General features: G+C 39.9%; 1 protein-coding gene across 1 annotated transcript in view; it reads left to right on the top strand.

Annotated features, from left to right (window-relative positions):
- The window catches only part of atg2a (autophagy related 2A), a 65,978-nt gene that overhangs the window by 5,747 nt on the left and 44,655 nt on the right, over positions 1–15,576 (top strand). The window contains exons 3-11 of the mRNA XM_061900206.1: positions 859–1,008; positions 3,683–3,785; positions 6,646–6,790; positions 7,973–8,179; positions 8,253–8,352; positions 10,521–10,685; positions 14,868–15,010; positions 15,105–15,183; positions 15,284–15,533. Of these exons, the coding sequence (XP_061756190.1) occupies positions 859–1,008; positions 3,683–3,785; positions 6,646–6,790; positions 7,973–8,179; positions 8,253–8,352; positions 10,521–10,685; positions 14,868–15,010; positions 15,105–15,183; positions 15,284–15,533 (1,342 nt within the window). The remainder of the gene's footprint in view (positions 1–858; positions 1,009–3,682; positions 3,786–6,645; positions 6,791–7,972; positions 8,180–8,252; positions 8,353–10,520; positions 10,686–14,867; positions 15,011–15,104; positions 15,184–15,283; positions 15,534–15,576) is intronic.

Below are 15,576 nucleotides of genomic sequence, written 5' to 3'. Positions count from 1 at the left end.
AGACTCCGATGGAAGCTCGTCTAAGGACTGAGAGAGAGATCTGTGTTGGCTCTGTGATGAGGTGGCGACTCGCCCAAATACAACTGAAATAGGCTCCAGCAACCCCCGTCACCCAAAAAGGGACAAGTGGCAGAAAATGAATGGATGAATGCTAAAGACCGCCCTAAAAACAAAATGGAATGAAAATAGTTTTTACTGAATGAGATACCCAGAATGTACACGTAAATAAAGAATGTGGGATTTACAATATTTACTATGAATGATAAAACACTGAATATTGACAACATATGACATATTTTACAATCAAGCGAAAATGCAGCAAATATGCAACAAACAACGAATTATGAACATGAAAAGTAAACATCTGATATATCACTAAGCTTTATTTTGTTGTAGTAAAAATCTTCTTCCGCGTCTGTCCCTGACACCCGCATTTCAGGCTGGCCACTCTGGAAACACTCCGTGGAAACGCTTCCCACCCACACTGCTTGGTGCCTCGTCTGAGCTGCTGTGACTTAGATTACCATAGTAACTAAATAGATTACTATAGTAACTAATTAGATTACCATAGTAACTACTATATCATTCAAAAGCGCAGTTTCCAACCATTGAAATATTTTGTATAGTTGAAGACTTGCGGTCATTAGAAAACATCACAATGGCAGCTACACATTCCATCTTGGAGATCTAAAAAAATATTTGGGACTGTCAAGCGGGCCAGATTGAAAAGCTTGATGGGCCGCATATGTGGCCCCCGGGCCTTAATTTGCCCAGGTCTGTTCTAAGGTCAACAGCTGTGCGCTACCGTTAAAGACACTGAGCCAGTCTTCACTGCCATGTGGTTTTGTTTGCACGCAGGCGGGGGCTGGGATTCCCAAGGCTGGTCCACCAGCATGACCTCCAGCATGCAGCTGGCTCAGGAGTGCCTGAAAGACCCCCCGGAGGCATCCGAGGAGCCGCCGGCCCCGCTGGAGGGGCTTGAGATGTTTGCACAGACCATTGAGACGGGTGAGTTTCAGGAGCGCCTGTGCACATGTATGGTGTCGAGGGTTGCTAAGGGGTGGAAAGTTTCCGGTAAATTTCCGGAAACTTTCAGATTTTGGTAACGTTTAACGTCCTTATCATTAAAAGTGTTCAACTTCATATAAAGTCTGCCGTAGGGTTGTACGGTATATCGGTACTGGTATAGTACCGCGATACTAATGAATCATATTTGGTACTATACCGTCTCTAAAAAGTACCGGTTCCGCACCCCCTTTTTTTTAACGTGCATTACGGCGCATCATTGTCACGTCATGACATTGCTGGTTTTACAAGCAGAGGAGCATGTTCGGCAGTGCGCACACACACAGAGTACTTACAAGCAGACACAGTGTGTAGACAGAAAAGGGAGAATGGACGCATTTTGGTGTAAAAAGTAAAGATAAAGGTGAAGTTATAACACTGAAGCGCCCCCAGGAAGAGGTGCTTTAAAATATGGCGAACTAACTAGCGGCTAACATCCATCTGCAGTTGGCAGTGTTTTAGCTACTTTTAAATCACTAATCCTGGTCTCCATGGCGACAATTAAAGTATCTTTCTTACAAGTACCATTATCACTGGAGGACAAGGAATAGCTAAACATGCTTCACGACACACCGTAGGACAGGGGTAGGGAACCTATGGCTCTAGAGCCAGATGTGGCTCTTTTGATGACTGCATCTGGCTCTCAGATAAATCTTAGCTGACATTGCTTAACACGATAAGTAATGAATAATTCCGCTGGTAATCATAGTGTTAAAAATAACGTTGGAAATATAAAAAATTCTCATGTGTTTTTAATCCATCCATTTATTTTTCTACCGCACCCATTTAAGAATTTGCATTAATGGTAAGAAGTATTTTATTTATTATTGTAACTGAACACAAACATTATGTTAAAATGTTATCATATTCATTAATACAAACATACATTTTTAAGTGCAAATAATTGTGCAGAGACATCCACTGTTTCAAGCAAATATTATAAAAAAACACCTTACAATTCAGTGTTTTTAAAGGGAAAAACATTGAGTGTAAAAAATTTCCACCAATGTTAATTTTGACAGGTTTTTAAATTAGTTTCAGTTAGTCTTTTAACCAAAATGTGTTTTAGTCATGGGTTAGTCATCTAAATTAATTTAGATTTAGTCAACGAAATTCCCAAACATCAGTCTTGAAAGGATTTTATTAATTATAATTGCAGAGCATCTCAAAAACTGAATTCACAACAAGATCTGCTCCCCATCAATAATATTTCACACACACACTACTATGGACAGCACAGTGGAAGGGGGGTTTGAGCGTGTGCCTAACAATACAAAGGTCCTGAGTTCAATCCCGGGCTCGAGATCTTTCTGTGTGGAGTTTGCATGTTCTCCCCATGACTGTGCAGGTTCCCACCAGGTACGGGACAAACGGTAGAAATGGATGGATGGATGGTTAGCTTCAGAATAACAATGTCATTAAGAAGAATAAGAGACTTATTATACTCTAAAAATGTTGGTGTTACTTAAAAATCCATCCATCCATGTTCTACTGCTTCTTCGTTAATGCACGCATCTAGTTGTATTCAGTGTTAAAAAATATTATATGGCTCCCACGGAAATACATTTTTAAATATGTGGCTTTCATGGCTCTCTCAGCCAAAAAGGTTCCCGACCCCTGCCGTAAGAGGATACAATAGCTCACACTTTGTCGCAATGTAAACAAGCGCCATGGGGTGGATCTACACCTGACATCCACTGTAATGATACCAAGTACAGGAGCGTATCTAGTCCATACTACTATCGTTACATCAATAATTTTAGCATCACCAAATCTTTTTTCTTTTTTTTTTCAAATGTATATTATGTTATAAAGTCAGTAAATATGTCCCTGGACACATGAGGACTTTGAATATGACCAATGTATGATCCTGTAACTACTTCGTATCGCATCAATACCTAAATGTGTGGTATCATCCAAAACTAATGTCAAGTATCAAAGAAGAGAAGAATAAGTGATGATTGCATTTTAACAGAAGTGTAGATTGAAGATGTTAAAACAGAAAATAAGCAGATATTAACAGTAAATGAACAAGTAGATGAATAATACATTTTTACAGTTTGTCCTTCATAATGTGTACAAAATAATAGGTGTATAAATGACACAAAATGTTACTGCATACGTCAGCAGACTAATTAGGAGTCTTTGTTTGTTTACTTACTACTAAAAGACAAGTTGTCTAGTATGTTCACTACTTTATTTAAGGACTAAATTACAATAATAAACATATGTTTCAAGTACCCTAGGTTTTTTGCTAAAATAAAGCCAATTAAAGATATTTTTTGTGGTCCCCTTTATTTAGAAAAGTATCAAATATTTTGGTACCGGTACCAAAATATTGGTATCGAGTCTGCCGTTCTTAAATCCATTGTTTTCCTTTTCGTAGTATCGATAAAATCAATCGATTCCCATTTAAAATGACCTTGGATCAATACCTGTCTTTAGAAAGGCAAACTTGCTGAGCACAGATGGATGTAGAATATAAATGTACATATTTATTAATGGTTCCACCCTTTGTATTTACACTACTTTCCATCTTGTGTGTGTGTGTGTGTGTGTGTGTGTGTGTGTGTGTGTGTGTGTGTGTGTGTGTGTGTGTGTGTGTGTGTGTGCGCAGTCCTTCGTCGAATAAAAGTCACCCTCCTGGACACGATAGTCCGCATCGAGCACCAACCCCCGGACCTGGAAACAGGCGTTGCCTTAGAGGTGCACATCAAACGGTAAGATCCAAACAACAGCACATATCTTCATTTTCCATGATGATGAGGCACTTTTAAGAAAACCTGCCCGGCGTTTTGAATGTTGTTCATAACAACATTGGCGAGTCAGTTTAATGCAGTTCTTCTCAAATAGTGGGGTAGGCCCCCTGCTGTGCGCACGTGTAACCCCCGAGAACATGCTTTATCAGTATTGTGCTTCGAAAAAGTTCTCATTGGAGCAATTAATCCTGACTTCCTCATTTTGATTAAAAAAAAAAGATCGGCACAATAGTTTTTTTTTTTTGTTCAAAGTGTTTTATATATTGTGCTCCTGAGTTAACATTGCTGATCAATTTGAATTAATTGAATTCATTAATTTTATTTTTCAGTAGCTAAGTTTTCATAAGTTTAAATAAGGATTTTTTTTTTAATGAATAAATGCACTTTAAATCTTTTTTGTTACAGAATAAAAACAATGTTAATAAAGTTATTTTTGGTTTTCGTCAATGTTAAGTTAAGTTAAAAGTACCATTGATTGTCACACACACACTAGGTGTGGTGAAATTTGTCCTCTGCATTTGACCCATCACCCTTGATCACCCCCTGGGAGGTGAGGGGAGCAGTGGGCAGCAGCGGTGCCACGCCCGGGGATAATTTTTGGTGATTTAACCCCCAATTCCAACTTTTGATGCTGAGTGCCAAGCAGGGAGGTAATGCCTCCCATTTTTATAGTCTTTGGTATGACTCAGCTTTGCACCCCGGGAAAACAATCCAAGTCCTAGTCATGACAGGGACTTGGATTGTTTTTCCGAGGTGCAAAGCGACTGGATCGGACAACGGTCGAAGGTACGAACATTATTTAATCTTAAATCAACACAGGAACAAACAAAAGGCGCTCACAAGGAGGTAAAAAAACTTGGCTGTGAAACCAAAACTTGCGCTAAGGCAAAACTATGGACATAAACTAAAACTTGCACAATGGCAGAACTATGAACAACTAAAACGAAAACACTAACTGTGACCGAGAAAAGGGTATGAAAAAAAGCAGCATGGATATCATGGGTTTGTCGAGGGTGATAGATGGTGTGTAGGAGGTGATGTCGCCAGGCTGACTACCTGGAAACTACAGGTTTAAATAATGCTGTGGTGATTAGTGAAAACAGGTGCGTGACATGGGGACAGGTGAAAACTAATGGGTTGGCATGGAAACAAAGCAAACAAGGAAGTGCAAAAACAGGAAACAATGGAGTCTTAAGAGAAGCAGAACATAACTAAACAAAACATGATCACGAGACATGACAAAATATAGACATATGACAGTACTGCACATTATAGTCTGAAAAAATAAAAAGACATGACAGATGAGAACATGATGGACACATTGTGCTCACTCAGGCCTGTTTAGTGCTACTATGGCTCTTGGGTAAAAACTGTTTTTTAGTCTATTTGTGCCCGCTTTTAGCACCCTATAGCGTCTACCTGAGGGTAGCATTTCTGGATGGCATTGCCCGGGGTGGAATGGGTCTTTCAGGATGCTCTGTGCTTTCCTGAGCATTGACTGCTGTCACTGCAGAAGCAGTCCCAATCAGGATGCGAAACAATTTAAGAAATAAACAGAACGATAAAGCTGAAACAGTCATATCTTCGTCTTTATGTATCCAGTTTTGTATCCGCCGCCTATTGTTTGCTTTTCGTCTCGGCATGCAATGTTTAATGAGGGCTGTTTCAACAGTCCAACATCCGCCCCTGTGTCACTGACCAGGGGCGTAAAGTAGACTTTTGAAGACAGTTCTTTGTCTGTTCCGCGCAAGAGATGTGGTCAATATGTACTTTAGCAGAGTTTTTATTGACTGGCATGCACACACATACAGCAAGTGCATCTCTTTTCTACAAGCAGTCTGCAGAGATGGAATGAATCAACAGTACAACAGTGTTATCCATTGGGAAAAACTACTGCATTACAACACAATATGGGTTGTAAAAAGAGACAGTGAGATCGATTTATCTATTTTTCTTGTGAACATCATAAATGTCATTAAAGTGTCATCTTCGATGGGTTTTTAATTTTTATCTTATTTGTTTAACTCTGTTGAACTGTTGTTTGTCCGTCATGTTGACCCCAAGCTCTTTAGGCTCCTTGTGTATATTCAGGGTGAGCCACTAGAGGGTGCTATCATTAAAGTCTCCTGCTTGTAACTGTCAGGTTCAAACACTGATGACATCTATTAAAACAAACAAGAAGCAAGGAATCATGCAGAGACAGAGTTAAATTTTGCTCAATGAGGTGAGACGTTTTGGGCTGTACTCTAGTTACAGAAACAACTTACACTCTAAAATCCAGCCCACATGCTCCTGTATTTATTTGTGTGGTTCCTGGTTACATCACTGAGGCTGTTGCGGAAGGAAGGGGGGTAATCTCAGCAGCCCCAGTTAGACACAATATATGACTACTAATGAAATGCAAATGTGCTGACACGCCTGATATCCCCCTGTCTCTGCTCTCTCTGCGTCACGGCACTCGATGTTCAGCCTTGACAGTCAGCAGGCCGGTTCTGGACATAAACACTGATACGAGACGACTCGCTTTGCACAGATAGAAAAGTACAACGTCAGCGCAATTGATAATAACTATAGCAACAGCCTTTAAGCATACGAGTTGTGTGATAACTTACACATAATTATTCTTACAGTAACCCTGATGAACATAAACAGAGTTGACTATTGAACGCACAGCTGGGGTTTTGCCAGGTTACCAATTATGAGGACAGCTTTAGGATACACATTGATTGTTGTGTGCAGAAGACACCTATTGTAAAATGTTTACAAACTGCATCTCGAGGTTTCTTAATATCCCAATGCTTACTGTGATGATGTTCTCTAGGCTGGAGTACTTTGACGAGGCGGTGCGGGACCCAGCCAGCCAGACGACCGTGCCTGTGGACATCCATCAGCCGCCCGCTTTCCTGCACAAAATCTTGCACCTCAGTGCTGTCCGGCTTCTCTATGACAGCATAGGCGTGGCACAGGTGACTTCAACCGTCCTCAGGTCGAAAGAACATCATATATATATCACATGTCTAATAACAATATTGTTGTTTGTTCTTGTTTAAAACTACACATGCTAGACCAGCAACTACATAATCATCATTGTAGGGCTGGGCGATATGGCCTTTTATTAATATCTTGATATTTTTAAGCCATGTAACGATGCATGATATACATCTCCATATTTTGCCTTAGCCTTGAATGGACACTTGATGCATATAATCACAGCAGTATAATGATTCAATGTGTCTACATTAAAACATTCTTCTTCATACTGCATTCATATATGCTACTTTTAAACGTTCATGCAGAGAAGGAAACCATAACTAAGTCAATTGACCAAAAGTGTATTCATTAAACAGTGGCACTAACATTCATGTCATTTCAAAACAGAAAGTGCAAGATTGTCAACAATTTTTCAAACAAGCTATGAGTGCACTTTTGTGCATGATGTCATTCGATTAATAGATGTATAGTACTTTATAGATTTCCTTCAGGAGAGTTCCTTCAGGAAAACGAACTCTCTTGAGGAACTCTAAGAGGACCTATCAAAACAACACTAAATTAAAGTGCACTTTTTGTACAGAACGCCACTACAATAGTTTAAAACGAAGTGCACTTTTGTGCATGATGTCACACAAGGTATTTCAATAACATCCAAATAAAAATGAGCTGCATAATAGGAAGTCAAATAGTGTATGTCTTTCGCTATGTGGTAGGTTCCTTCGGACGTTATCTCCTTTTGTATGTTTGTATATGTTTATATCATATATACAATATATAACAGTGACCATGTACAATATTACAGTATATGTTACAGCTGCAGCATAAAATAGGGTAGATCCAGCAGAAAATGTACATTGTAAACAAAGAGAAGTAGCTAACATAGAAAGGATCGTTTGATAGACAGATATCATTTATTGCTGTATGGCCAGTGAGTTATTTACTATTATGACTATTACTATTTTACTTGGTGTTGTTTATTTGTTACTAATTTACATTTGTTTTTTAAAACCATATTTAAAATTTGGTGATACATTAAATACTAATATTTAGATAACTGTGCTTACAATATCAATCAAAAATAATTCTGATTATTATTATTTTTTCCGTAATTGTCCAGCTCTAGTTCACATAGATGCCTGTTCTTTTTCCTACTGAAGGGTGTTCCAGAGCAGGAAAAAAAGGAGTCGGATGCTGCCAGCGAAGACGACGATGAGGAGGAAAGTGACAATGAGGATCAGCAGGAGCATGACAAGGCCAAGCCCCTGGAGGTCCCAGTGTCTCAGCCGCTGCTCATTGGAAGCTGCTCCGGTTTCATCGAGACCACGGTGAAGATCAAGCAGAATGACATGCTTCCCGGACCAAAGGTTTGTTTATTTTTCCTACAATGTGTGAGGAAATTGTCATTAACGTCTGTCACATCTGCTTTGTGGTGAGCAGTTGGAGTTGGATGGGAAGGTGGGCTGTGTCCACCTGTTGCTCTCTCCAGCTCAAATAACCCACCTGACCGACCTGATGGCAGCTCTTTGCATTGAAACAGGTATGGGCGACTACATTTTGAGTGTTTGGTTCAATACTGAGCCATATTTGGCATATCCCTGTAACCCTCTAGAGCAGGGGTCGGCAACCTTTACTACTTAAAGAGCAATTTTGACCCGTTTCACAAAATAAAACAATGGTAGCCACAAAACTCTTTTGAAATTTAAAATGAAAAAACACTGCATACAAAGTTTTTTTTTTGCTTTGTACTATGTATAAACCAGGGGTGTATAAACCAGGGGTCTCACCTTAAATTTAATGTTAGTGCGGCTCGCAAGTTTTATATGAATGCTGCTTGATAGCATCACACTTGCCAACCCTCCCAAATCTTCCGGGAGACTACCGAATGTCAGATCGACTATTCTCGCGAATGACTGCCGGTTTTCACTCAAACAACAAAAATAATGGCATCCTATGAAGGCGCTGCCTTTAGCACCCTCTATAACACGTTCAATAAGCTTGCCAGCCCAGTCACATGTCGTATGAGGCTTCTGTAGACACACGCAATCGATTGCAAGGCATACTTGGTCAACGGCCATACAGGTCACACTGAGGGTGTCCGTTTAAACAACTTTAACACTCTCACTAATATGCGCCACACTGTGAACCCACACCCAACAAGAATGACAAACGCATTTTGGGAGAACATCCGCACTGGAACACATCAACACAACAGAAAAAATACCCAGAATCCCATGCATCCCTAACTCTTCCGGGCTACATTGTACACCCCCGCTAGCACCAAATCCCCCCACCCTCTCCGTGCTTCGGTTGAGTTGGGCGGGGTTGGGGCGGGTCATTCTGGTCTGGTCTGGGTTCACAGTGTGGCGCATATTATTAAGAGTGTTAAAGTTGTTCATATCACAGTCCTCAGTGTAACCTGTATGGCTGTTGACCAAGTATGCCTTGCAGTCACTTCCGTGTGTTGACAGAGGCTGAATATAACATGTGACCAGCCGGCACGCAGATATCACGGTGTAAAAGCGGGCGCGACGACATGTTTTATAGGCCATCACTGCACACCCCCAATATTGTAGTCCGGGTAAAAATCGGAAAATGTTATCCCCGGGTGATTTCTGGGAAAGGCACTAAAATTCGAAAACCTCCCGGAATAATCGTTGGGGTCGAAAATTTTGCAGCTGAGCCACATCAGAGTGATCAAAGAGCCGTATGCGGCTCCGGAGCCGCGGGTTGCCGACCCCTGCTCTAGAGCGTAAGTGTCAGAGTCAAGATCTATGGGCCCCGGGGGGATATTAGGTTAATATTAGAAGCGGCCTGCAGGCCACTGCCGCCTGCTGCTGTTTTGCACGCACCAATACTCCATTCCCCACAATGTAACGGTAGCCCGCAAACTCACTGCAGAGCCGCAAGTGGACCTCGGCTTCATTAGTCATCCGCATTCAGGGCAGATATCAATTTTCAGCAAACCCCTTCCCCAATAATGGCTCAACAGAAGGTGGACGGTGAGAACGGGGTTTGCAGCCAGGTGGGAGGCACAGTACATGTTCATTGAGGTAAAAGGCAAGCCCGCGTGGAGAAATTATGGCTGTAGTGAAAAAATATCATCTAAGAAGGCACTATGAAATATCTAAGAAACACAAAGACAAGAATATGGACAGGGAACAAAGACTACAGAAGGTGAAATAATTTAAAGAGGTCTTAAATCCAGGCAAACTCTGTTCACAAAAGCCACATCACCAATCTATGGTGTCGTTTTGTAACTGACACCATGTTTAATTATAATTGTAATATTTGAATGATTATAAATGAATGTGTTGTGGCAGTATGCGGATTTCACCAATGCAGCGGTTTGTGGAAACAATCGGTTGCTTTTCCAAAAATGTGTAATACACATGCCAATTTTAGAATGCTAAACAGGAACTGCTAGTGCTAGTTTAATGGTTTTGTAAAAACACAGAGACAAAGTCTAAATTCATTGTGGTCTTCGTGGTGTTTTTGAAACTGCACCAATTTTTTCCTCTGTTTTCAACTTACGTCAAGTGTTTTGCCAAAAGGATTATTTGTAGTATGTACATTTCAAAATGTACAATTTTTGGCCAAAGTGAGACAAAGAAAATAATCTGAATGTGTCTTTATTTTTAAGTTATTGTCCCATGATTTTACCAGTCCTTCCTCTGAGCTAAAATGAGTTTGCCACTCCTGCTCTAGAGTCAGAGACCAAGTGCGGGGGGGTTCACAGCCGCCCACTTGACTCGGACGACCTGCGTATGATCGAAGAAGACCTCAGCAAGCAGCTCGGCTCCAGTCCCCGAGACAGCGAGTGGGACGCTGAGTGCGACGTGGAGCCTTTCATCACCACTCTGGAGAATGGAGGTACAGTCGGACAATGTGTACACTCAATGGCCTTTTCATTAGGTACACCTGCGTATAAATTCGTGCACTTTGCACTTGTTCAATGTGATAGATGCCAAATACATTTGCAGTCTCTTTAGGTATTTTATGATGTTGCGATCACGCCATTTCACGCAGCTATCGACCAATCCCCGTTAATTATGTGCGGCTTCGCAGCTTTGTCCAATGCCTGCAACTTCCCCGCACATTTTGCCCATAGCTTCTCAAACATAATCTTTTCTCCAAGTTTATCCAGAAGATGACATTAAAAGCCATAAAGATTGTCTGCAGCACTCCGGAGACAGTTTTGTTGTTCATAGTGCTATATGAATAAAGGAGATTGGATTAGATTGAGACTCAGATTATAGTTGGTAGAGGAAAGCATTTTGTTGTGTTAAAGTAATAATTAGTCATTGTTTATTAGCAGTATCTTTTCCCAAAAAAATTACTATAATCAGGTGAAAATGTATTCAGCGTGAAATAAAAAAACCAGATACAAAGTGAGCTGAGAACATTTGAATGTTATCAACAAAATTGACATCCAAATTCCGTGATGAGGCTTGCAATCCACAAAGGCTCTCTTTCTTTGTAGACAATCGCTCTCTTTGCACTCCGTTTTTCACAACTTTGTGCAGACAGTAATACTGCAGATGTTTTTTTGGTGTTTGCTCAATTCTCACAGTCGTAAACACTGAAAAATGTAAATATTTAGCCTATTTAACTTCAACCACTTCTGCAAGAAAACAATTCTATGGCAAATCGAAAAAATGGCCATTGTGATGTTAGTCAATATTTTAGCTAAAGGATTTTGTTTTCAATGTAAAAAAAAAAAAAAAGTGTGTATATATATATATATATCTATATATATATATATATATATATATATATATGTCTTGATTGGATTATCCAGAGAATAGTGCTCGATACCGTGGTAGAGCGCAATATGTAGGTGTGGGAATATAATCACAGGACTACTTCATCTCTACAGATCTGTTTCATGAGGGGTTCCCTCAATCATCAGGAGATTTTAATGGAAGCATTCACATACAATGGTTTATATAGAGCACAGAGTGGGTGGGTACAAGCAGGCGTAGGGTATGGTGATTGGCTCATGTGTTACCTAGGAGGTGTTTCCGTTTGTGACGGCATGTTGATATGATTTCACTGCGCTTGTTGAGGGATGATAAATCTGGATGATATATAATAAACAGTTTCTCTTTTAAGCATAGGTTGCATCTTTTATTACCACTGTTGTAAGGTGAGCTGGATGCAAGAATTTGCCATGTTATTGAATATTCAACATTATTGTCTTTGAGGTTCCAAATGTGTTTGCTGAGTTCTGTAGAATTCTGCAAAGTCTGGTTTCTAAAGGAGGCGTTGTGATTATTCCATCTTGTTTTGAACGCTCCTTCGGTTAATCCTACGTACGTGTCGGATGTGTTTGGGATCGACAAACACTTCCCCAAAGGCAACACTCTAAGAAAAATATTCAACAAGAACAACATTAAATTGAGCTACAGCTGTATGAATAACATGCAACAAATCATTTCAAACCACAACAAAGCAATTGCAAAAGGACTGCCTACCCCCAGACTAAACGACTCTGAAACCAATAATGAATGTAACTGTCGCAAGAAACCTGATTGCCCTCTCAACGGAAGGTGCTTACAGACATCAGTCGTTTACCAAGCAAAGGTAATACGCAAGGACATTAACACATCCGACACGTACGTAGGATTAACCGAAGGAGCGTTCAAAACAAGATGGAATAATCACAACGCCTCCTTTAGAAACCAGACTTTGCAGAATTCTACAGAACTCAGAAAACACATTTGGAACCTCAAAGACAATAATGTTGAATATTCAATAACATGGCAAATTCTTGCATCCAGCTCACCTTACAACAGTGGTAATAAAAGATGCAACCTATGCTTAAAAAAGAAACTGTTTATTATATATCATCCAGATTTATCATCCCTCAACAAGCGCAGTGAAATCATTTCAACATGCCGCCACAAACGGAAACACCTCCTAGGTAACACATGAGCCAATCACCACACCCTACGCCCGCTTGTACCCACCCACTCTGTGCTCTATATAAACCATTGTATGTGAATGCTTCCATTAAAATCTCCTGATGATTGAGGGAACCCCTCATGAAACAGATCTGTAGAGATGAAGTAGTCCTGTGATTTTTTTCCCACACCTACATATATATATATATATATATATATATATATATATATATATATACACATATACATATATATATATATGTATGTATGTTAGGGGTGTAACGGTACACAAAAATTCCGGTTCGGTACGTACCTCGGTTCAGAGGTCACAGTTCGGTTCATTTTCGGTACAGTAAGAAAAAAAAAAAATACATTTTTTAATTATGTATTTAACAAATTTGCTAAATTTTCCACCAAACAGCTTTGTTTAATTAGACAACGTTGCAACTTTTTCTAAATTACATTTAGCCTTTAAGCTTTTTTATTTCACTTTTGTTTATGTTTTTGTTTATTTTAATAGTATTTTTAGAATTTGCCATGGGCCTTTAAAACATTAGGTGTGTGCTGCAAATAGCCTCCGGGGCACACTTTTGACACCCCTGCTATAGATATTAAAAAATTAAATCAGAGCCTGGCGACGCATGCATGTTTATCATACCTCTCTCGCTCTGTCTGTCTCTGCCCCGCCCTCACGAATGCTGCTGTGTGCACAAATTGTATTGTTTTGAACCCCTTCTTAACCTTGAATGTACATTGAAAAAACACGCACCCCTAAATTAAAATGCCGGACATTTGAGGCATTTAAGAAACTCCACCCGGACAGCCCCGCAAAAGAGGACATGTCCGGTGAAAAGAGGAGGTATGTTCAGTCTATCATAGCCCAGTCGTTGCTTGCATGCCGTGTGTTGTTGTTTTTTTGATTGATTGAAACTTTTATTAGTAGATTGCACAGTACAGTACATATTCCGTACACTTGACCACTAAATGCTAACACCCCAATAAGTATTTCAACATGTTTTAAGTATACATACATATATATGTATATATACTTATGTATATTTATATATATGTATGTATATATTTATATTTATGTATATATATATATATTTATATTTATGTATATATGTATATATATAATTATGTATATTTATATATGTATGTATATATATATTTATGTAATATGTGTTTGTATATATATGTATGTATATATATATGTATATATATATATATATATATATATATATGTATATGTATGTGTGTGGGTGTGTGTGTGTGTATATATATTTATGTAAAACAGGTTTGAAGGGAGGAAATAGCCTCTTGTGTTTTTTTCCTGACCGAAGGTGTGTGTGTGTATATATATATATGTGTATATATATATATATATATATATATATATATATATATATATATATATATATATATATATATATATATATATGTGTGTATGTATGTATGTATGTATGTATTTATGTATGTATGTGTGTGTATGTATGTATATTTACATACATACATGAGCAGTGAACAAATTCATATAATTTCAAAGTCCTTCTAGGCCTCCGATTTTCCTTAATTTTGTTTTTGTACTTTTTCTCCGTAGTGATGTGAAATTGTCCTAAATTGTATTTATTATGGTCTTCAAAAGTTTTAAATATGACGGCGTAGCTCAGTGGAAGAATGGCCGTGCGCAACACGAGGGTCCCTGGTTAAATCTCCACCTAGTACATTCCTCGCCACGTCCGTTGTGTCCTTGAGCAAGACACTTCACCCTTGCTCCTGATGGGTGCTGGTTAGCGCCTTGCATGGCAGCTCCCTCCATCAGTGTGTGAATGTGTGTGTGAATGGGTAAATGTGGAAGTAGTGTCAAAGCGCTTTGAGTACCTTGAAGGTAGAAAAGCGCTATACAAGTACAACCCATTTATTTATTTATTTTTGAAACCCGGAGAGACACAGTCATGTCCATGAGTTTGGAGGTTTTTCATTCGTGACGTCATAAAAACTTCAAAAGCAGACGTACGAGCACCTCTTTCAAAAGTGAAGCTAACGAGTGAGAGAGATGATTGATGTTTTGTGCTCATAAACAGGTTCTACATATTACTGTTGAAGCGTGATTAAAAAGTAAATTTTTCCTACAATGACTGTGTTGCAGAAATGTTTTATTCCATGGGTCCTGGCGGGATGAGCAGCAGCGTGACGTCCGTGCGCTCTGGCAGCGAGCTGTCTGATAGTGACATGGATTCTTCTACACACTCTCTGGCCAGTCTCACTCAGCCATCCACTCTTGCAGCACAGGTACGCCACATACCTGTCTGGGAGTTTGTTGCACTACAACACAGAGTGATATCCAAACTACGTGTGTTGATATGTTTTTTTCCCCACTTCCTAGGGCTATATGAACTGTCCCCGGCGTTACCCAGTAGCCGGCTGTCTCGCCAGCCTACCGCAGGCCAGCCATCGAATCAGAGGTAAGTGCAGGACAAACGTTTTATATAAGTACGCCTCACAATTGTTCATTAGAATATTGTCCATGTTCTGAGATGTCCCCTGTCCTCCCACTCTATGCAGGGCGTTCCCGAAGCAGCCCCATGGAGCAGCTAAAGCCCGATGCTTTACTGCGTCTGACCCTAGGCGGCCTCACCCTAACCATGCTGCAGGAGGACCCGCCTCCCAAGCCGGACGGAGCCTCCTCATTGACTCAGGTGTCTCAGGTGTTCTTCAGAGAGCTGGCTTTCTTTAAGGACAGCATGTTTAGCGAGAGGGACTTCCACAACCTCCGAGGCGGGTTCGCCAAGGCCTGCCCACACTCCCACCTCAGGTAGGGAACGACACTGAACGCACAGTTTTGTATTTACTCAGTC

The sequence above is a fragment of the Nerophis ophidion genome, linkage group LG05 (assembly GCF_033978795.1).
Source record: "Nerophis ophidion isolate RoL-2023_Sa linkage group LG05, RoL_Noph_v1.0, whole genome shotgun sequence".
NCBI classification, from domain to species: Eukaryota; Metazoa; Chordata; class Actinopteri; order Syngnathiformes; family Syngnathidae; genus Nerophis; species Nerophis ophidion.
The sequence above is the reverse complement of the archived record's forward strand: the minus strand, read 5'-3'. Positions and strand labels throughout refer to the sequence as shown.